General features: G+C 43.7%; 1 protein-coding gene across 5 annotated transcripts in view; it reads right to left on the bottom strand.

Annotated features, from left to right (window-relative positions):
* Nucleotides 1-2,671: 2,671 nt before the first annotated feature.
* The window catches only part of LOC105917970 (spermatid perinuclear RNA-binding protein), an 80,702-nt gene continuing 61,196 nt past the window's right edge, over nucleotides 2,672-22,177 (bottom strand). For 4 of the 5 annotated variants that reach the window (XM_036144303.1, XM_036144304.1, XM_036144307.1 and 1 more), the window contains exons 9-18: nucleotides 20,447-20,544; nucleotides 18,826-18,919; nucleotides 18,605-18,667; nucleotides 11,315-11,523; nucleotides 10,641-10,790; nucleotides 7,592-7,726; nucleotides 7,157-7,300; nucleotides 6,938-7,061; nucleotides 5,902-5,952; nucleotides 2,672-3,192 (exon numbers count right to left, since the gene is read on the bottom strand). In XM_036144303.1, coding sequence (XP_036000196.1) covers nucleotides 3,104-3,192; nucleotides 5,902-5,952; nucleotides 6,938-7,061; nucleotides 7,157-7,300; nucleotides 7,592-7,726; nucleotides 10,641-10,790; nucleotides 11,315-11,523; nucleotides 18,605-18,667; nucleotides 18,826-18,919; nucleotides 20,447-20,544 — 1,157 coding nt within the window. In that variant the 3' untranslated portion in view covers nucleotides 2,672-3,103. Of the gene's footprint in view, nucleotides 3,193-4,798; nucleotides 5,820-5,901; nucleotides 5,953-6,937; nucleotides 7,062-7,156; nucleotides 7,301-7,591; nucleotides 7,727-10,640; nucleotides 10,791-11,314; nucleotides 11,524-18,604; nucleotides 18,668-18,825; nucleotides 18,920-20,446; nucleotides 20,545-22,177 lie in introns of those variants that run through there. The other variant, XM_036144305.1, reaches the window with a different exon arrangement.

Genomic DNA, 22,177 nt, shown 5'->3' with positions numbered 1-22,177 from the left:
TTCATAACGGTGCAGAGCCAACAGATCCACTGTTCCTGAATTAAAAATGTATGACATTTTAATCACCTGGTGGACTATTACATTTTAACTCATCTTTACAGAACAAATGAACCTATTAGAGACGAAGCATCGATCCATCTGTCCATCTCTGGTTCCGTTCCACCAACACTGCTGAACAAAACGTACTAAAACTCCTCCATCCAGCTGAGAGAGACTCCAGGACCAGAGCAGGGAGTCCAACATTTTCCCAAATCAAACATTTATGAAATTTAATAAAAAAAAAAAAAAAAGATTATAAATCTATTTCAACAAAGAAAGTTCAGGTTTTTTACTCAATGGACATCTACAGATTACAAACCGTTGCTTTTGCAGATGTTACCGCTCCAGCAATTTTTTTGTTGTTGCTTTCTTTTAGGGCCTTTAGTTCATTTATCAACAAAGATTAAAAATGTTTTTCTGCTTTATCTGCATCTTTCCTACCTGGTCATCATTTCTTCTTTTTTCCTCTTAAATTTACATCAATCTCTATATTTTCTTTGTCCAACGTTTCCTTGTTGCAGTTTAACATATTTTAACTTTGTTTATATATAATGAAAAAAGAATAAATAAGACGTATTATGTTGTGAATCTTTGCTTCTAAAATCCTGCATCTTTCCTGCAGTTCAGCAGAGAGCCTGTAGATCTGCAGCTGACCAGCAGGGGGAGCTGCTGTCTCATTTATAGTTTCTGTTCTGACTGCAGAAGCAGAAAACCTTTGAAGTTCTAAACATTTTTACAGAAAAATGTGTTTTTAACATGTATGATGAAACAGTTTTTGTCTCATTCATGTTTCTACATATAACTTTAATGCTTTCTATGTTTAATCTAAACCCATAAAGTGTAATTTATTGTTAATTATCCCACCATCCAGTGATCTGCTGCTGATGCCAGACATCCGTCTCCTCATCATGACTGTTGTTCGCCAGTTTTTAATCAACTGAGACATTTAAACATGTTTTAGAACAGTAACCTTTGCATTTATCACAACACGCCTGGATCACTGGGACTCCTGGACTGTGGTTGTCTCGTCTCCAGCTCCACATCTTTACTGGAGCCTGTTTTAGCCGCACTGCTCAGGCTGTTTCTCCTGATCTGTTTCTACTTTAGTGCTGTTTGAAAAGTGCTTCTAAATAAAATCGGCTCGTCTGGTTCCTCCTGGGGAATCGCAACGCATTCCCAGACCTCTGGATATACACCGTATTGCATGAGGCTAGAGAAGCACTTTGGTCTGTGTGTGTTTAAAGTGCTTTATAAATAAAGTTGGACTGGTTGGTAGCTGCAGGTCTGCAGATGAAGCCATCACTTTAACTGAAGCAGCTGCAGTCCAGCCTTCATCCAGTTACGGGAAACTGGCTTTGAGCTTCTGCAAGACGCCTCTGAGGAACATTAGTAAACTTTCCCAACATCCATGAAGCCCTCAGCATCTGGATCACTTCCTCTGCTTTGACCTTGTCTCCTGTGTTTAGGCTTAATAAATGCAGAAAACACTCAAATCCAACCCCACACAGTTAAAGCTAAGAAAATCAGAGGTTAGGCTGCTGAATAAATCCCATCTCCTGCTGATTTGTTTCTTTCTCCTGCAGCCGGCTGAGTCCTCGCCCTGATCTGATGTCAGGGGTGTTTGTTTTAGGCTAACAAGGTGATTAAGCTGCAGTGGCTCCGACCGCAGATATAAGATGACAAACTACCGTCAGCGCCGGCTGCATGCGCCCACGTCGCGTAATCCAACACCTTCTGGCTCCTCTTCCCCTTCGCTAAAAATACCGTCAGGATCTGGAGCCTCCATCTGACGGCGTCCTCGCTTCAGCTTCTGCAGAGCGACGAAGCCGGGAGCGCTGCGGCTCTGAGACGAGCAGCTGTCAGGCTGAGGCCGGGCCTGAGGTCGGCCGGGGTCAAGGAGTCCCTGGCGAGGCGGCTCAGATGGACGTAAGCAGAATATCAGAGTCAGGAAGCTGCAGACACGTTCAGCTGGAAACGTGAGCCGCCTGCTGCTGATCTGTGCATCAGGGTCAGGCTGCAGCTTTAAATCTGAATCAGGGCCAAATTCCACTGAAACTTCTCCTCAAACTGCTGCTTTAAAGAAATTACTTTGTAGCCTGGAGCCCAGCGAGGCCATCCTGCACACATCAGTGTGATCTTTCACTGCAAAATGGAACTAAAAGTAAGTAACATTTTCTTGAAATTAGTGTATTCTTCTTTGATTTGAACAGGTAAATAAGACTATTTGCTAATGGAATAAGATTTTTGCACTTAAAATGAGAACAATTCATCTCCATCTTATTTCAAGTGCAGGATATCAAATTGTTTTATTTTAGGGGTAAAAATACTCATGCCATTGGCAAATAGTATTATTTAGCTGCTCAAATCAAAGAAAAATATACTAATTTCAAGAAGATTTTACTTATTTTCAGTTCCCTTTTTGCAGTGTGGGGTTTCTGGAGCCGTAGGTGCAAAACGCAGACCATGACAGACAACCCTGTGGGGAAAGGCCCGGATCCACCCAGGACCTGCCAGGTTTTCCTGGATCTGAGCTCAGAAAAGCAGGAAATAAATGAATTTCAGACAAAAAAAAGAAAGAAAAGAAAACTATTAAAAACTTTGTTGTTGATAAAGTTTGCAGTTGAGATCAGGCCGACATCCAGGAATGTTTAATACAGGATTAAATAGCATCGTCGTCATTCTGATACAGCTTTATAGGCAGCCTGTAGATAAGTGCTTGGATACAAACTCAGTCATTACTGTATTTACATTCATAAATATGTTATAAATACGTTTCTGCTGCTGTGGAGTTTAGATTTAAACCTGTTAGCAGCTGTGAACTCGGTTTAAACAGAGTTTCTGGGCTGTCTGAGTTTCATTCGGGCCCCTGAGGCCCCTGAGGGCAGCCAGAATATTGCTTCGTGTTTTTCCCGCCGCTTCCTCTGAGCCGGCCTCACTCCGGAACCAGAACTGGACCAGTGCTGACCGAGGCGCCGTCCTCCGTACTGCTGCGGGCCGCCGGGTCGAGACTGGAGTCTGGACGGGGGTTCTGGTCTGGGTTCTGGTGCCGGTGTGCAGGAGGAGGTCAGAACAGATCCTGCGGACCCAGGTGGATGATTATGGGCGTGGCTATAGTCTGCGGCTGGTAGTAGGCACTGTCGATGTACAGCCCACCTGCAGACAGGAGACACCAGGGTCAGTCATCAGATGAGTCGTCCCGGACCCAAACCAAGAGTCAGCCAGAACCAGAACCGGCTCTGCCTGCAGCTATAGTCTTCAATTAAATCCCCTTTTACTTTAACTAGGCCGAAGCACATTCGTTTCCATTTGGTTCGCTCCTCCATCCGATGCTTCTTGCTTCTGGTACCGCTCACTGTCAGGAAAAGGCTAAGAAACGTATGAAAGGACCCGACTGGACCGGACAGACGGTGCCGAGGGTTCTGCTACTGATGCACCGTGTAACGTTAAAGCAGCTAAACCCAGTACAGACTGTAGGAACACCATTCAGAGTCCAAACGGGTCACAGAACTTTGGAGGTTGATTCAGCTTTTTTTTTTGTACCAGCATCAGTTCTGGTACAAAATGAATTAAAACTTATTGTTTCTCTTGGATACGTTTTATTTTTATGAAGAAACAACCTCGGGACACTGGTTCTGATCCAATAAACACTCTTATTTTAGATGCTTTAATCTCAAACACTAAGAAAAAAACACACCCTGTACCATTGTTTATTCATCTCTTGTTGTTTATTGTGTTCCTTAAGTCATAGAAAGGCCCCAGAAACGATTTCTCCACGTTAACACGCGGTGACAATAAAAGATTCTGGACTCCTCTGAGCTGTGGGGCGTTTCTATAAAATCACCTGTCGCTGCACATCTGGCCTCCTTTTGCTGTAAAACTGGAAGGGAAAACTCTCCCTTCACCTGTTTCATGATGTCTAAGGTTTCATGTTGGGCCCAGGATTAAACTGGACACTAAGGTTCTGGCCTTGGACTGCGTCGGTCCAACTCTTCACCGACGCAGGTGTTCAGAGACAAACGAGCTGCAATAAACCTCCTTTCAGACACCAGGTAGAAAAGCTGCTTTTTGGGTTAATGACGCCATCTCCATTGAAACGAATTTAAATGAAGCTAAATTAATATAAAGCCGATAAATTCAAACTGGGCGATGGACCGAAGGTCGACCACTTTCAACCTGATTAGAAGATCCTAGTTGATATTTTGTTGATATTTATTTCCACTTACATGAATGTTTTATTTATTTGGGTACTCCTGGGTCAATGTGAGCTTCTGTGCTTTCTGTGTCTCTGCTCTGTCTTCTCTAAGCCCCAGTGGGTGGAGGCAGATGAGCGTTTACACTGAGCCTGGTTCTGGTTCTGCTGGAGGTTCTCCTCCCTGTTAAAGGGGAGTTTTCCTCTCCACTGTCGCTTCATGCATGCTCAGTATGAGGGATTGCTGCAAAGCCATCAACAATGCAGACGACTGTCCACTGTGGCTCTACGCTCTTTCAGGAGGAGTGAATGCTGCTTGGAGAGACTTGATGCAACCTGCTGGGTTTCCTTAGAGAGGAAACTTTCTCACCAACCTGGAGGATCTGATGGAGTCTGACTTTGGAAAGAGCCTTGATATGACATGTGTTGTTAATTGGTGCTATATAAATAAAATTGAATTGAATAGAATGTTTGTGTTCCTGCTGAAACGACTCAATATTTCACAATGAAATATACATAAAAACAACAAAAAACAAACAAAAACAAAATCAACATTTGACAAAAATATTTTTATTTAAAAATATTATATTAACAACCAGGTCAAAAAAAAAAAAAACAGCAGCAAATGTAAACAGTTGTTTTTAGTGCAACTGATCGCTGTAAACTTTTCCTCTTTAACACCAAACAAACAAATCATTAGAGAAAAAACAGGAAATCAGTCGGGAGGGAAAGTTAAAGGAATATCCAACGCTGGGAGTCACTGCCTCATTTCTCAACTGCCGACATTCAAATCAGGGAAGAATCCCTGATCAGGATCTTTAATCATCCTCAAGTTGAGGCGTTTGAACCATTTCTATTCTAAGGAGCTCCTCCTAAAGCAGCTTCATTATGACTGTAAACACTTTTGATTTAATCGACTACGATTCAACGTCTCTAAATCTGTTGGTGTAGGTAGAAATGTTTGCTCCTCTGTGAAGACAGATCGGTGGAGTCAGGATGCTGGATGTGTGAGTTTAATTATTTTATTTCTGTACGGGATTTAAAGTCACGTTCATGAAGATCAATGTGCATTCAGGTATCTCCAGGAGAAAATCTTTGGTGTCTGTGCGCCGACGCTCATTGTAAGTTCCTTTTTTTATTCGGTAGGATTTCTTCTCTCTTGCACCGTGTTTATGAAGCTGCACAGCTAAGCTCATCAGGAGTTTGCAGCTGAGAGAATGTGCCTCGGGTGATGAATTTAAAAGGTGTTGCTGTCTGGATCATAGCAGCTGATGTTACAGAAACAGCAGTGGAGCAGACTTGTTATGCTAGCAGCCCGCTCTGTAGTGTGGCTACGCGTTTATCACGTAAAGTGGGGCGACTGGGATCCGAACATGCAGGAAGGACCGCTGTGACTGTTTTCATCTGAATCAGCCGGTAAAACCGGGTCTGAACAGGACCTGTACTCAGTCAGCGGCGGCTCCAGGGCGGATATTCCTTTAACGGGTGGGTGGGTGGATGTGGTCCTAATAGGGGTACAGGTGGGTGACGGGGTAAAGTGGGGGGACTCGGATGACGGGGACAAATACTGAGGGCAATCTGGAGGGAAGACCTGAGGAAGAGCCGAGAGAAAAGGCTGAAATGAGGGGATGGATGGGCTGATTATTGGTGAGAAAGTCAAAGTGTCGGCTTACTGTAAGCAGGGAGGTGGCCTGCAGGGCTGTAGCCGTAAGGAGCACCGAAACCTGCAGAGGAAAACAAAACGTCCTGTTAGAGAATCACACAGGAGTCCAGCTGAGACGGTCCATTGATTCAGAAAGCTCCGTCATCCTGAGTTCTGCCTTCGTTCTACCGCCGGTCAGAGGAAACCTTCAGACCTGGCGCTGCAGAGGACTTCCCTCAGGAGAAATCCTGCTTTTTAGAGGCTTTATTTAAAACCGCAGCATAAAAACTGATGCCTCTCACTGGAGCGTTAATTCATCTCTTTCAGATTAAGCTAAGTGGCTGAAAACCTTCCAGAAGTATCAGAGAGACAAAAATGATTCTATGAGAAACAATTTTCAATGTTTTTAGACACTCAGCTTCTTCTGAACAAATAAAACCCATGTAAGCAGACTTTATTACAATTTCTGTATGGAATGAAGCAGCACAAACGGGAATTAAAGTAACATTTTCTTAAAATTGGTGTATTTATCCTTATTTGAGCAGAAAGTTTAAATAGTTTGCCAATGGAATAATATTTTTTCACTTAAAATAGGAACAACTCATCTCCATCATCTTATTTCAAGTGCAGTTAATTATCTAATTATCTTTCTTTAGGGGTAAAAATACTCATTCCATTGGCAGATAATCTTATTTACCTATTCAAATCAAGGACAAATACACTCATACATTTTTTTTTTACTTTTAGTTCCCATTTTGCGGTGTAAAGTTTTATTTCCAGACTAAACTCGGACTGATTTTTCACATTCAGGCAACAGAAGCTTCTCAGACTCAAACTTTTAATGACCCAGCTCTTTGAGTCTGAAACTCCCGTTTGTATTTCTGTCTCATGAGGAAAGTGATGCTGCCCAGAAAAGGAGGCAATCACCATAGTAACCGGTAATGGCCGGCCCCTTTATTACTCAGCAGGTTCCTGCTTCATGTTTTAATCCATCAGAAGTTTTACAGACGTAGCAGAGAGAAGTAGAGGACTGCTGCTTCTTTCAGGCAGCGGATGCATTGGCCCACCTGGAGGGATGTACCCGTGTGTGGGCGGGGTGCTGATGTAGGGGGCTCTGGGGATCACGGGGAGCCGTGGAGGTCTGGCGGCGAGGGTTGGGATGGTCAGCACCGAGGCCACGGGTCGCTTGGGCTGCACAAACACAAACATCAGCGCCGACTGAACCAACTCTGTCCGGCGGAGGCGGAGGGGTGGGGGGGGGAGAGTCGATCTGGAGCTGTACTCACAGGGGGGTTGAGTCGCTTCTTCTTGTTGTTGTTTGTTGGTTTGGATCCGGAGAACAAGCTGTTGAGAGCCGCGAGCGCTGCGCTGGCTTTGGCCACTTTCTTATTGGGGCCGGTTCCCCGGAAAACCTGTTTGTCCACCTCCACCTGGAGCCGGAAACAGAAGCACACAGTTTAACCGACCACGCTGCTCCGTGAGCTTCGATGATCTGCAGACGGCTCTATCCCTGCTGCACTGCAGCGACATGCAGCCTTAAACCTGCAGAGACCGCCTCCATGTTCAGCTTCCTCTGCAGACGTCTGGAGTCGGGTTGACATGCAGGAAGCAGCCAGTTTCCCAACATCAAACACATCTCCTTCCTCATCAATTGCTAATAAGCTGCAGCGAAAGGAGGACAGGAAATCTATAAGCCGGGGTGTGTGAGTGTGCTTTCATGCCTCTATGATGAAACGTTTGTCGTAGCTGCTTCCGCTCTCCGAGATCAGCTCGTATTTCAGTCCGCGCCGCTTCTCGTTCAGCTCCATCACCGGGTTCTTCCCTCCGGCCGTCAGGATCGGACCCGGCGCTCTGGACTGCGGACAGACGGGAGGCCGGGCGTTAACGAGTTTCTCACATTCACACGTCCACTGAGCCGCCTGTGGAGCTGATCAGAGATCACCTCAGCGGAGCAGACCTCCTTCCTCCTGCTGCTCAGATAAAACATGGAACTGCTCGATGCAAACACAGGCGTAAAGTTTTTACCGGGGAAACCAGATGATTTCACTGAGTTCAGATAAACTGACGTCTGTCTTGCAGCACCTTGAATAATTATTCATACCCCTTCAATGTTTAGATCACACTGCAACCACAATCGGACTAGGGCTGCAACGATTAGTCCACATTATCGACAATGTTACAAATGATACAAAATTAGCTGTTAAACTGACTTTAGGCGAGAATGTGGCCGGAAAGCTGAATCATCTGTTTGGTTTATCCAAATGTGGCTTAGATGTGAAATACCCGTTATTTCGGTTCTGGCTGCCTCACCAGCTGTAGCTGGGGGGGTTATCAGGCTCCTCAGCCCCGGAGGAGAAGGCCTCTGGGGGCCAGACTGTACCACTGCAATTTAACCAGATATCTAACGATTATTTCATTGTTCATTTATCACTAAGATTTAAGGGACATAGCCACCTAGTATAAAAAAGACCAAAAACTGATTATGATTAAATAAGGTTATATACACCAGACCTCCATCCTGATAGCAAATTATTTTTCAGCTCAAAAAGGTCGATCAAAACACTCTCAGGGGTGAATAACATAAATAGATGTGGCGCCATCTAGTGACAGTATCGCAGAACTATCATAATGCCGGTTTGCTTAATTAATAAATTGATTGTAAATAATGGCAGTAAAGTGGCAGCTCGCCATGATCAAAGACCAACCGTTATTAATTAATAAACCAATCTACAGCAGCTTTTAGAGCCTCATATCAGAAAATTTACTCACGTCAGTGAACTCTTCGTCACGTCTGAGCCTCGGCAGGTTTAGCGTCTGCTTCAGTGAACACCAACATTCAGACTGGATTCCCAGAGACATTTCAGTCTTTTCTCTATTGGATTCATAAATTTTTGCATTTTTTTCACTGGATCTTAGATCTTTCTTCATTGTTTCGCTGGGAGACGCTAATAGCTGTTAGCCGCTTCCTTGTTTTAACCCCTGCTGCACATGTGCAATACGTACTTACGTTGAAATCATAAATAAACACAAAAGGCTTTATTTACTGTCAAAATGAGCAAAAACAAAGCGTAAAACACTAAAATAACAAATAATAAGGCAGCAGGACGTGATAATCTTTCATAAAAACTTTGACATATAAATTAAAAAAAGTAAAATAACGTGGCTATGCACCTTTAATCGTTGAGGTTAAAGTGAAGCAACATGACGGGATTGTTTTATTTTACTTTAATCTCTGACTAGAGCGCTGGAGTTGGTTTGGAAATGAATAATTAGCTATTTTTTAATATTCATGCTGGAAATATTGCCTAACTAAAGAGAACAAGCCTGACTGTAAACAGGTTAATTTGCTCCTCCATTTTACACTATAGTTTAAATTCTGTTTAAACATTAAGCAACGTTAAAAGCTTAAAAGGTCGAAAGATTGTTTTAAAAAAAAAAAAATATGGTAAAAAAAACTTCTTTAATAAAAATATTAAAAAATACAAAGTCAGTTAAATGGAAATCATTTATAAAGCTAATAAAGGACAGTGACAAGAGGCAATAAAGAGGCGTTAACAGAACAGGTGAGTTAAAATATTTTCACAAGAAACTGAAGTGATGATGGAGCTGGATAAAAAAAAAAATCACAATTAGTCAACAAATCGAAAAAATAATTGATAGATTAGTCGACAACAAAAATAATTGTAAGTTGCAGCCCTTAATCTGACATTTTATTGGGCTTTTATGTGAAAAACCAACATAATGTGGTGGATCATTGTGACATGGAAGAAAATACACAATTTCTTTTAGAAAGGCATTTGGACTCCGTCCCCCTGAGGGGCCTTGTCCACCTCACTGGTTCCAGTGCTCATTAAGGTCCAGTTCTCTGTGTGTCGGCTGAGACAAACTAAGACAAACCGTATGCAGACGACTGTCCACTGTCGCTTCATGCATGCTCAGTATGAGGGATTGCTGCAAAGCCATCAACAATGCAGACGACTGTCCACTGTGGCTCTACGCTCTTTCAGGAGGAGTGAATGCTGCTTGGAGAGACTTGATGCAACCTGCTGGGTTTCCTTAGAGAGGAAACTTTCTCACCAACCTGGAGGATCTGATGGAGTCTGACTTTGGAAAGAGCCTTGAGATGACATGTTGTTAATTGGTGCTATATAAATAAAATTGTAACTGAAAATGTAGCTCTCTCAGACAGATAGAACCTGGCTCTGGTCCTTTAAACTGAACCAGAACCATTTCCCTGCTGCTCTCCTTGGTCCTCATGTTCCTGGTTGTTCTCTAAAGAACCTCTGAGACCAGAACCAGAGCAGCTGCATTGATACTGAGACGAAGCCACAGACAGCTGGACTGTGTTTAATAACCAGGCCTGGAAACTGATGAATGAGATCAAACAAAGAGGAGTGAATATAAATAACACCGTTTTTATATTATTTAAAGAAAATCAAACAATGATAGTTTGTAAAATGGAAAAAAAAGTGAACATTTCATGGGGTGTGAATACTTTTGCAAGGCACCGCACTTTGATGTGAGACTCGACTAGAGAGATAAATGCAGACAGGTGCTGCAGACTAATGTGACGAGGATTTAATGAATTCAGCTGCTGTGGCAGCAGGAAGTTGTCGGTTCAGAAATTAACCGTCTAAATATAATAAATAATTAACAGGAAAGGAGGAGCAGGAGCATGAGCCACCCCCCCTCCCCAGGCTGAACAGATTTCCACAGCTTAAAGCAAAATGTTGTGTCAGACGGCTGATATCTTCTGCCGCGTGTTCCCACCTCCTGCGCCTCCGTGGAGGAGATGACGGACGTGGAGCTGGAGCTGGTGGACATGCGGTCGTTCTTGCCTTCTCCGTCTGACTTCTCGTCGGCGCTCAGAGAGTCCAGGTCTCCGTCTGAGCCGAGCACGAAGCCCAGAGCCTGCAGCGCCTGGAGGAACCACAAACATCAATTCTCTGCAGGGCAGAACGCCTCCGACTGCAAATACCATCAAAGATATGAGCGATGCACTTTACGCCTCGACTGGAAAGGTCTAATCTGCTCTAACTGGTCATCTGACTGACGTGCCTTTGAGCAAGGCACTAAACCCTCAGCAGCTCCACAGAGAGTGGAACAAAGTTAACAGGAAGGACTGTGAGAAAAAGTGTGAATCTGCTCGACCTGCAAACTCAATAAATACGGCATCTGCTGTTATCTCATTGATTCCAGAACCTGGTTCTGTCCGATTGGATCAGAACCCGTCTCTGTTTCTGTTTTAACCATTTCAGATCACTGAAGGTTGCCTGGCAAAACGTCTGAGCTCCAGCAGATCTCTTAACGTGAACCATTTGTGCATCAAAAACACAAAGCTGGAGACCTAGCTCTGTCAGTGGCTCCATCGGTTCTGTTACGGTTCGGATCCGATCCAGAGGTTCTGAAAACTAAGCCTCCTGAACTGTAAACCCGGGCTGTACCTTGAGGGCCACTTGGAGCTTGGCGGTCCTCTTGGAGTTCCCGGTGGCCTGGTAGGTGGTTCCCTGGATCTCCACGGACATGGTGAAGACCGGAGCGTGGACCGGGCCCGACTGAGACAGCAGGCGGTACTGAAGGCCCGGATGGATCTGGTTCAGACGCATCAGAGCATTCATGGGATGGTTTGGGTCAGTCATCCTCCAGTCTAGCACTACAGGAGCAGAGACGCAGATACTGAACCCAAAACCCTCAGCCACAGGAAACTGGAACTTTTCTTCATTTTGGGGAGAAAAATCAAACTTAACTTAAAATATTGTGAAATAATTAAATAAAATTATATTTCAATTAAAGTAAAATAATACCCATGTATTAATCTTGAAAGTTATAACTCTCAGAAATCTTCAGATTGTTTTAAAGTGCTGAGACGTTTGTGATGTTAAATAGCAACACCATACAAGACCAGAAGGTTTTCATCTAATAATCTTTCAGTAAATTAGTAAAATTTTATCAACATTGTTTCTTATTACATGCAGGAATGTTTGGTTGACACTTTCTGATCCCTTTAGGCAGGGTTTCCCCCACCGCCTCATTCATAGCCAGGTCCAGCCATTTAGTCTAGTCACTCTTCTTCAACCGGGCTTAATGCTTCTGGCTTAAAACTCCAGTTTGACCATAAACTCCATCAGGCTGGAAAATATGGGCTTTTTTAAATATAATTTTCCACACCTTGCTACAGCCAATAGAAGAACATGAGTCCTACCACAGCTAGAATATTTATTTTAAAACCTAAGCATGGAAATGAAATGGAGATTCTTTAAAAAATGACAAAGAAATTCCTATGATAGATATTCAATAAAAATTACAAGTTCTCTTTCTTGAAAAATCATGTGTATTAGCAACTCTAAACAAGTTTTATATGTTTATTATATTGTTGCATTTGGATTGTAAAGTTTGTGGACCTAAACCATCACCTATACGTGCCTATTGAGCCAAAGGTCCAGTCAATCAACCAGGATCCACACAAACTCAGCCAGAAGCAGTTTATAACGACCATGGGAGGAAGCCAGAGTATCCAGAGAGAACCCAGACATGGACAGGCAGAGGAAGCAAACTCAGGATCTTCTTGCTGCAAAGCAACAGAACTACCAGTGGTGGCGCTGTGCAGCACATATTTTAACATTGGTAACTATGACGGTTACTAAGAACTACCGGCTGGACGCAGTTATTTCAAAGATATATATTCAACAATAAACTGAATCAGATTTTTCTTCTCACTTCAGCTGTTGATCAGACCAATAAACCCAGATGAACCTTCACTGAGGTTTCACATCAGAGTCCAGAGAGTCTGAGGGGAGCAGCAGCTTCGTCCTGAAGTCGTGTTTGTGATCAATAGATAGAGACTGACAGTGAGGAAGAGGATGAAGGGGAAGGTGGGGGTGTTAATGCCCCGGCGCTGACTGTGTGAAGGAAGCAGCGGTGAGATAATTGTGTGGCTGCAGCCTGCAGGATTAATCCCTCTCTCTGTCGCCTGCTTTGAACTGGGAGCAGATGAGAGCTGCCGGGGCCGATCGTCCCAGCGAGGGCCGATTTAATTACTGTGACACCGACAGACACATCCGGGGGAGGGGAAGTTAGCGGCGCCGACGAGAAGGCCGATCAGAGCTGCAGCTGAGAGTGATTCTCACTTTCTAATCTGCTGATTATTTCCAAACAGCCAACAAAAACAAGTCAAACCTGCCTGAAGTCGTATTTAAATGCTTCAGCCAATAATTTTCATTGATCTGGTTTAGACACATAAATGCATCAAACATTCAGGTCAACAATTCAAGCAAGTTTGACGTAACTGAGGTCACCTGGGAAGATCTAACATGGACCGTAGCAACTAAGCTCCAGCCATAAATTAGGGAATTAATAAAAACATAACAGCACAAGCATTTAAACATCTTTGTGCCCACCAGATTCTGGGTGTTATTCTCCTACTGTCATTAATCTGCTGCAGGAAGCACTCAGACGAGGCTTCAGGATGTCCACAAAGTCTCATTTCCACCGTTTCCTGAGGAGGATGCTGCAGGATTTCCTTCCCACCAGCACAGAGCTTAGTTAACTGTGGCAGCAGGTGGCTGTGAGCACAAAGAGCCGATGTGATGAGAACGGCAGCGAAGGAGCCTCTTCTGTCTTCTGACTGAAATTGAGCAGGAAGGTGGAGGACCAACAGCAGGAAGCAGCTCAGGAGTTATTTTCTCTGATGAGTCCTGCTTTAAACTAACTTTAAACTTTTAAATTTTTACCTGTAATATGTGTCAAACTCATTTCTACATGGGGCCACTTTGGCATCATGAAGTCATTAAAAGGGTCGGTTGCTCCTGTACAGATGATACTTTCAATTTTTTTTAGATTTATATGTGAACTGAAATTAAATTTTGAAATCAACAGTAAGATAAAAGTAGCACCTTCGGCCCAGTTTATACAGTTTATGTGCAAAAATAAAGTTGATATTGGGGTGAGTTACGCTTTAAACTCATCATTCTGCATCACTTCATCTCTATTTGTACATTTCTGGGTTGTTTTAATGTGTTGTGGGAAAACTGACATCTAGTGGCAGGATGCTGTTACTACATGTAAATATTAACATTCGCTACAGGAGGCTCAGTTTTAGCCATTTTATACACTTTAAAAGGAGATATGCCTCTACTTTATGACATGATGGGGCTTTTTTGGCTCTTGAGGGCCGGATAAATTGCTTTGGCGGGCTGGATTCGGCCCACGGGCCTCGAGTTTGACACATGTGATCTATGTATTGGTTAAGCTTCAAGCTCTGAACTGCAGATATAAATGAGGTTTTTAATGATCTTCTGATTCACTCAGACAAACTTGTTCAGTTCTGCTTTTTAGTTTAAAAATACTGTGAAACTGAACCGAGCTGTGAATAAAGAAATGATCCAGCGTGATGGAGCCGTGAGCCACAGACGGATCCGCCGAACGCTGCAGACGTCAAACTGAATTTCAGGTCCCATTCAGGAAGGCTCCAGTTCTTTCTCCTCCTTTGATGCTCACATTCGGCGCCGTTTGCAACCTGACAGGCTGCCTGGATCCTCGTCACACAGGAGCGTCCTGGTTTCTAAGAAAAGCTCACAGCTTCAATGCTTTCAGCTCCACTGAGTCCCTCTTGCACCTTTTACACAAAGCCTGCTAAAAATCACCTTGTTTGCTGTCAGATGGTGTTTAGACACAAACACACACCTTTGTGACATCACGTAGTCCTCAGTCAATACCCACTACTCATCAGCTGCTATTAGACTCTATTCTCCATCTGGCTAAGACTAATGTGGTGCTTTGAAGCTTAAAGCTGCAATATTTTAAAGGAACATCATCTGTTTAGTTGGGAGAATATCATCATGTTTGCATGATCATATTCTCTGGTCTTTAAAGTCGTGCGTAGTCTGGCTCCTCCTCGTGTCATTGAGAGGAAACTGGACCCTCAGTACATTTAGTCTCCAATAACTTCAAATCATGGATCCTGGACGATCAATTTTGCAGCTGCTGTTTCTTGTACCTTTTTTATAATTTTAATGTATTCTACAGAATTGTTGTTATTGTGTTTTATGGCTTTTCAGTATGCTACCTGATGGGCCTTTTTTAAATTAGGGTTAAGGTTAGGTTAATAAATGATTCTGGTAGGGCTCGGCGATATGGATTAAAAATAAAATCTCAGATTTTATTTGACCAAATCCGATAATTTTTTTTCTACTTTTGTCAAGCATTTCATCTGGGAGTTAACCTGAATTCAAACTGTAACTAAATCCAAGCTGTAAAACAAGATGGCCGCCCTGCCGTTGTAAAACATGAATCTATAACTAAATGTTTGCTGCAGGTGGTTTTACACATTGATCTGGGAACAGGCTTCACTTCACTTGTTTAGCTTCAAATTAACTTAAAAAAAAAAGTAAATGAGTTCCATATTTATTTTAAGGCGCACTAACTATTCTTTCCAGGTGTTTAATATCTCTCCTCCATGTCCACAGCTCTCTATCCATCTCTGTCAGGACAGAGTAGCTGGACTACGCTGCCCTGTTTCTAACATAAGGCCAAAATAAACTTTTAAATTGAATTAACTTACTAGGTTTATTGTTGCTAGCGCGTACTGCTAAAGGCTCCCACATACTCAGCGTACTGCGCTCATACTGTGAGCCTGGTGGACTCCACGCTGACTCTCTGGACGTTTTACCCTTCATAGTCCAGCTGTTGCCTACGCAGGGTTTCCCGCAGCGCTATCTTGGCGCTATCTCGCCAAACTCACGCTACCGCCACGCCAACATTCCAAAAAAAATAATAAATAAAAATAAATAAAAAGTGACGTTAACACGCGCTTTCGCGTGTGCGTGAATGGCATGGAAAAAACACATGGATACCCCCGCTCCGCGAGTCTGTCCGCGGAAAACGTGTCGTCGCCCCCCCCCCCGCTCCGCGAGTCGGTCCGCCTCGCATAAGCAAATTTCTGCGGGAAACACTGCTACGTTTCTAGTGGGAAATTCCTACAATTCCCAGACTTTCTGCCAGTGGGATGAAGCGGCGTAACGGATGGTAAAACGTGTGATTAGCTAGCTGAGCATCTAGAGACGTTTCTTTTCCAGCAGACTCCCACCTGTCAGGGAGAACAGAGGGACGGTGATGCTGCGTCCTGCAGACCGCCTGCTGGGAGCAGCTCAGTGTAACAAGCTCTGTGTCACAAATAAAAAAGTTAAATGTAAAGACTTCTTGCCTCTGAGAAGTTTATAGTCTGACACGTACCTGTAGGTGCGGACCTCTGCAGAGTGAACTACATCTGAGTATGTGGGGGTCTTTACATGAATGCACTTCTAGTTTACACATTACAGTCAGGCAGTCTGGTAGACAGCTCAGGGGTCCTATCAGGTAGTGACACAGTGTACCGTAATGCTCTGAATATCCATTGAGTGGAGCGGCTTCATTGAAAACCAGATTTCTGAGCGCATTGTACCGCATAGAATCAGTCAGTAAGCCCAATGGAGATCATATATAAGGCGCACCATCAACATTTTGAGAACATTTAAGGATTTTAAGTCCCCCTTATAGTCCAAAAAATATGGTACCTTGATCTTTTAACCCTTTTGCCAACTTGAAACCTACTTTTATATAAAAAAAAAAACAGCAGAAGTGAATTCTTATTCTAAAGAGCACCTGAGCGCTTTGGATGTGTAGTTTAAAACCCGCTACAGTTTAAGCCTTTGTGTCATTAAATGAACCGAGTAACGTCGTTAAAACTCGTTAAAACTCATCAGAGATCAAGCATCTGCTGAGGGAGGTCCAGAGACACCAGAGGAAATGCTGGGTCACCTGTAGACATGATGATTCCCAGACAGGCAGACATAAACACAAACAAGCCAGAACCTCCCAGCAGCAATAAAACCATATTTTACGTCCGACGGATTAAAGACGGCAGTTTAAATTCAGAGATGAAGGGTCTGACGGGACATTAGTGCCGGTCCTGAAGCAGCAGGAGACGCTGTGACGTGAACGGCTTCATTTTCCCAAGCAAACTGAACGTGTGGAGGGGAAAGCAGGTTCAATCAAGACGTTTTTGAATCTCTCACAGGGTCAAAGTCTGCAATGTCACATCGTCCAGCAGTAAAATATAAAAACAATCAGAAAACTTCAACTCTGCTAGAGTAAAAACTGCAACAGACATTAAAAAAAGTTCTACTAGCGGTGACCCTGTCTAAGCTTTAAATCACGTTTCTAATGTAAAGTATGTCTGAGCTATGGAGGAAGTGACGGATTTTTCACTCCCAGCATCCGGCCTACAGAGAGATTTGAAAGTTTTACTGCAGAAACACTGAATTCAGGCAATTTTCCATCAATGTGAGGTGTAGCAAACAAGAAAACAACGCATGACGAACACGTTTCCATACTTTAGTCCTACTGGTCGCCTCTTAAACTCAGCAACATCCACTCTGACTTTTCAACTATCTTACAATTATCAGAAGTTTTGCTTTTTTGTACTGATGAGCATCACTCAGGTAGCCTCGTGAGACCATCCTGATCTCGCGAGCTTTCAAGGTTTCACTCGCAGATCAGTCTGGCTACTTTCCGTTAAAGAAAATTTGGAGCAGTTCACCAAACGAACGTCCAATCAGCGTTGGCTTTGAGGCGGGTTGAGGTGTGACGCAACGAGACGCGCGACAGTTCAGTCTAAAGAACATGGCGGCTTCAGCCGATGAAACTAGCGTTAGCGTGGCTATCGAGCAAGTTTTATCGGAATTACAGAGTATTTCTTTGCTGAGCTAACGAGCCTTTACCTGCAGCAGCAAGAGTAGCTTGGCTTGTGTTTGTGTTTTCGTCGTCGCTCTGTTACGAGCGACGACGAATCTGATTGGTTCATTTGGCCTGTCTATCACCAACATAGGCCAATCAGCTAACCAGTATTTTCGCCCCTTCCCAAAGTTACTTCAACGGAAGGTTTCCAGATGGATATGCGGAGCAAATCTATCTGGCGGAGTCAGGTAATCACTCAGGGTCCCAAAGACGGTAAAAAACAAGATAAACTAGATATTAAACCCAGCAGATCTGATCTGGCTGAGCCCACTGAGCTATATTATACACTGGAGTGCTAATCGCCCGCTGTTTGAACGAGTCGCTGTGAAGCCACCAGCCGCCATATTGGTACTCCCTATTTCCCCCCAGTAACTAGGGAATATGTGCGCTACAGCATCGAATAACGAGGATTTTCTCATGTTCAGGGTGGGCTTAAAACTTTAAAAATGTCAAATGCCATATACTTTTATGTTATGTTCTAAAAATATCAAGTACTGAGAAAGTCACGTGCTGAAATATTTTGCATTTTATTTATTTAAATACATATATATATAACATTTATAAATATATAAATAACAATATACAAAAACATATATTTACATATGTGTATACATATATATACATATATACTTATACACATACTTATATATACATATATATTTAATATGAATAACATGTAAAATATTTCAGCACCTAATTTCCTAGTAGTTGATAGTGTTAGTACATCCACTGACTGTAGAATTACCTGTGAAACGTTTTCACTCAGCCAGAAAACTGCTTGTTGTTGCAACCAAATCCTATGGGATTCTGTGAGAGTAGGGAGGAGCAAGATGGCGGCCAGTGACTTCAGTTTTTCTGTCCAAATCAGCACTCCAGTGTATAATATAGCTCAGTGGCAGAGCCTCACAGTCTCAGTTTCTGCGTTTCAGAGCTTAGACCAGCGAGCCGGCGGATAAAGTCACCTTTCATGCGTTTGATGAAGTCTCTGTCGTCACTGTCGTCCCGGAGCCTCTTCTGACAGCCGCCTGCAGAGCAGAAACACGGAGATCACTTACAACTGCAGGAGAGCTATCTGCGCTGCACAGACAGAGAAAAACGACTGAAAAATATACGACGAAAATCACAAATTCACAGGAAGAATCAAGCGGATGACAGAGAGGAAACCAGAGTGATGGACGCAGACCTTCTAAGAGCCTCGGAGAAGCCTTGTTGGCCGGCAGAGGATCCATACTCAGGACCTTGTAAAGCTGTCCGAACGCTATGAGGCGCAGAGCGTGCTGAAACACAGGAGAACAATCACTTTTCAATCAATACGCCTTAATTATGCGAGGAAACATGTGGGTTCAGCTCGGCTCTTTGTGTAAACTTTATGCATAATAAACACGGGGAGGAAAACATGGAGAAACATTCTCAGACAGACGAGAGGAGACGAAGGTTGTTTGTTTATCGTTGTTTTTTTTTACTGTTTCCTGTGTTTAATGTTGGATAATTTACCAAAAAAATAAAAATAAAGTGAAAGTGAAGGTGAGGACGTCTGCAGCAGGGGGAACCACGGCGGCTCAGCTGACGGCTAATAAGGCTCCCGCTGAGTCCGGCCTGGGCCAGATCAGCTCATATCGCCGACAGGAGTTTAAATAAACGTGTGCAGCTGCTTCCTGCAGGAAAACGCTGAGTCTGGAGCCGCAGACGGCTCCGAGGTGCACCCTGGTGGACCGCTTCTTAATCAAGCAGGATAATGAGCGTGCTCAGTCAGGTGAGCGCCGGCGGCTGGTTTTACAGCAGGAAAAACAGGAGGAGAGGGTTTATGATGCTCTGAGGGGGTCAATGTAAAGGCAGAGCTCATTAAAAACTACAGGTTATGGACGTAAAGAGAGTCTAAAATTAAAATCTGTCAGATGTTCTGCAGCGTCCTTCATCTCCAGGGAGAGACAGTGAGCAGCAGGCGGATTTCATCTCAGAGATGCCAAATTAATCCCAGTTTGGCACGAAGAGCCTTTTATTCTTTCCTGTTTTAAAAAAAGCAAAACGCCTCTGAAGTTGCAGGATATTAGAAAATCTTACAACAAGGACATCAGTTGTGACATCTGAACATTTTCTTCTTCTTTCCCCTCCTCCTCCTCCTCCTCTGTGCTTCCATCTCTCTGTAACCTTCAGCATTTTGATTAAACTCGTTGGTGTCTGGAGTCACCGTCTGTCCAGCCGGACAAATATTACATTAGCATGAAAATCTAAGACCGTAACACCTGGAACATGTCAGCCAGCCAACAGTCCCGGGCGATATGATTACTGCCTGCAGTGATGTGGTGATGACGATGTATTTGGGATATATCGTGCAACTTTAACTAGATTCTGGTTGAAATCTGATTCTGTGCCTGCAGTAGAACCAGCCAGAGCCGGGTCGTTGTGGTGCAGAGGACGATGTATTCGGGATATATCGAGATATATTTTAACTAGATACCGGTTGAAATCTGATTCTGTGCCTGCAGTAGAACCAGCCAGAGCCGGGTCGTTGTGGTGCAGAGGTGACACACTTTCGGTCTATTCCTGGAGCCATTTAGGGCTGAGCTGCTCCTAGAAAAAGCTCCAGACTTCCTTAACAGCTGCTGCCAGAGTGCCTTTGAGCAAAGAGTTGCTCTAATTTAAACCAAAGTCATCTCAGGCACGGCATACAAACTGTGATCTAAATTTCTGATGCATAAAACCCGGTTTCACCTGCTTCTACTGGAGAAAAGCTGCACGTCGAACATGATGAGAGGTTCAGGAACGGCGTGTAAACGGGGGACACGGGACGTTTGAGGACTGACCTGTGCGCTGTGCGTGAGGGCGTCGGCCTGCTGGGCTCCCAGGTGCATCAGAACGTCTCTGGGTTCCCTCTCACAGGGATCATGAACTCCTGGACCTCCTGAGAAGGAAACAAGGAACGAGGGTTTCTCTCTACGGCAAAAGAAAAATCCTAATAACCGTCGTGTGTTTTCTGTGAAATTTAACCTGAAGTAACAGGAAAAAAAAATGCTAAATGATTCAGTGGAGATAAAAACCCTCCAGCAGACGTTGGGAATCGGGTCACGTCATCAGAAGCTCTAACTAGCTGCTGATGAAAAGATCTGAAGGTCTCCCAGACGGAGGATCAGAAACCCAACCCGAGCCGCGGAGGAACAGAAAAATAACAAACATCTGAAGACGTTTGTGTTTATTGGAGCCAAAGAGAAACATTTATGCTGTGAGACGACAGCAGAATGAAAATGAGCGCTCTCTCAGGGCGAGTCTCCACCCGTTAGAAAAACGCTTCTGTGCTTTTCACTGTCAGGATAAACATGATGGAGATAAATCAGTTCAGAAAAGCTCCCTTTGTCTTTCTGTAGGTTTTATTCTCTGTTTAATCCCAGTTTGGTTTTATTTTCAAATATATTAAACCAGTTTTATGCAGCTTTGCACAAAAAAACTTGAGAACTGGGAGTTTTTTCTCTCGTGAGTTTTTCCTCACATTTGCTGCTGTTGGACCAGAACAAACTGGTTGGAGTCCAAGATGCAGCTGTTCATCAGGCGAGAGCATTCACCGTCTCCTGTTATGTTGTTTATATTATATCCATGGATGGATGGATGGATGGATGATGGATGGATGAACAGATGGATGGATGATGGACGGATGCATGGATGGATGAACAGATGGATGAACAGATGGATGGATGATGAACAGATGGATGTGTGGATGGATGAACAGTCTGATGATGGATGGATGGATGGATGATCAGATGGATGGATGGATGAACAGATGGATGGACGGATGAACAGATGGATGGACGGATGAACAGATGGATGGATGATGAACAGATGGATGTGTGGATGGATGAACAGTCTGATGATGGATGGATGGATGGATGATCAGATGGATGGATGGATGAACAGATGGATGGACGGATGAACAGATGGATGGATGATGAACAGATGGATGCGTGGATGGATGAACAGTCTGATGATGGATGGATGGATGGAGGATCAGATGGATGGACGGATGAACAGATGGATGGATGATGATCAGATGGATGAACAGATTAATGAACAGATGAATGGATGGACGGATGAACAGATGGATGGATGATGAACAGATGGATGCGTGGATGGATGAACAGTCTGATGATGGATGGATGGATGGATGGATGATCAGATGGATGGACGGATGAACAGATGGATGGATGATGAACAGATGGATGAACAGATGAATGGATGGATGGATGAACAGATGGATGGATGATGAACAGATGGATGAACACATGGATGGATGATGAACAGATGGATGAACAGATGGATGAACAGATGGATGAACAGATGAATGGATGGATGGATGAACAGATGGATGGATGGATGGATGCATTGATGGATGAACAGATAGATGGATGATGAACAGATGGATGGACGGATGAACAGATGGATGGATGATGAACAGATGGATGAACAGATGGATGGATGGATGCATGGATGGATGAACAGATGGATGAACAGATGGATGCATGGATGGATGAACAAATGGATGCATG

Source organism: Fundulus heteroclitus, chromosome 12 (genome assembly GCF_011125445.2).
Source record: "Fundulus heteroclitus isolate FHET01 chromosome 12, MU-UCD_Fhet_4.1, whole genome shotgun sequence".
NCBI lineage: Eukaryota > Metazoa > Chordata > Actinopteri > Cyprinodontiformes > Fundulidae > Fundulus > Fundulus heteroclitus.
This window is presented reverse-complemented; position numbering and strand designations above follow the sequence as displayed.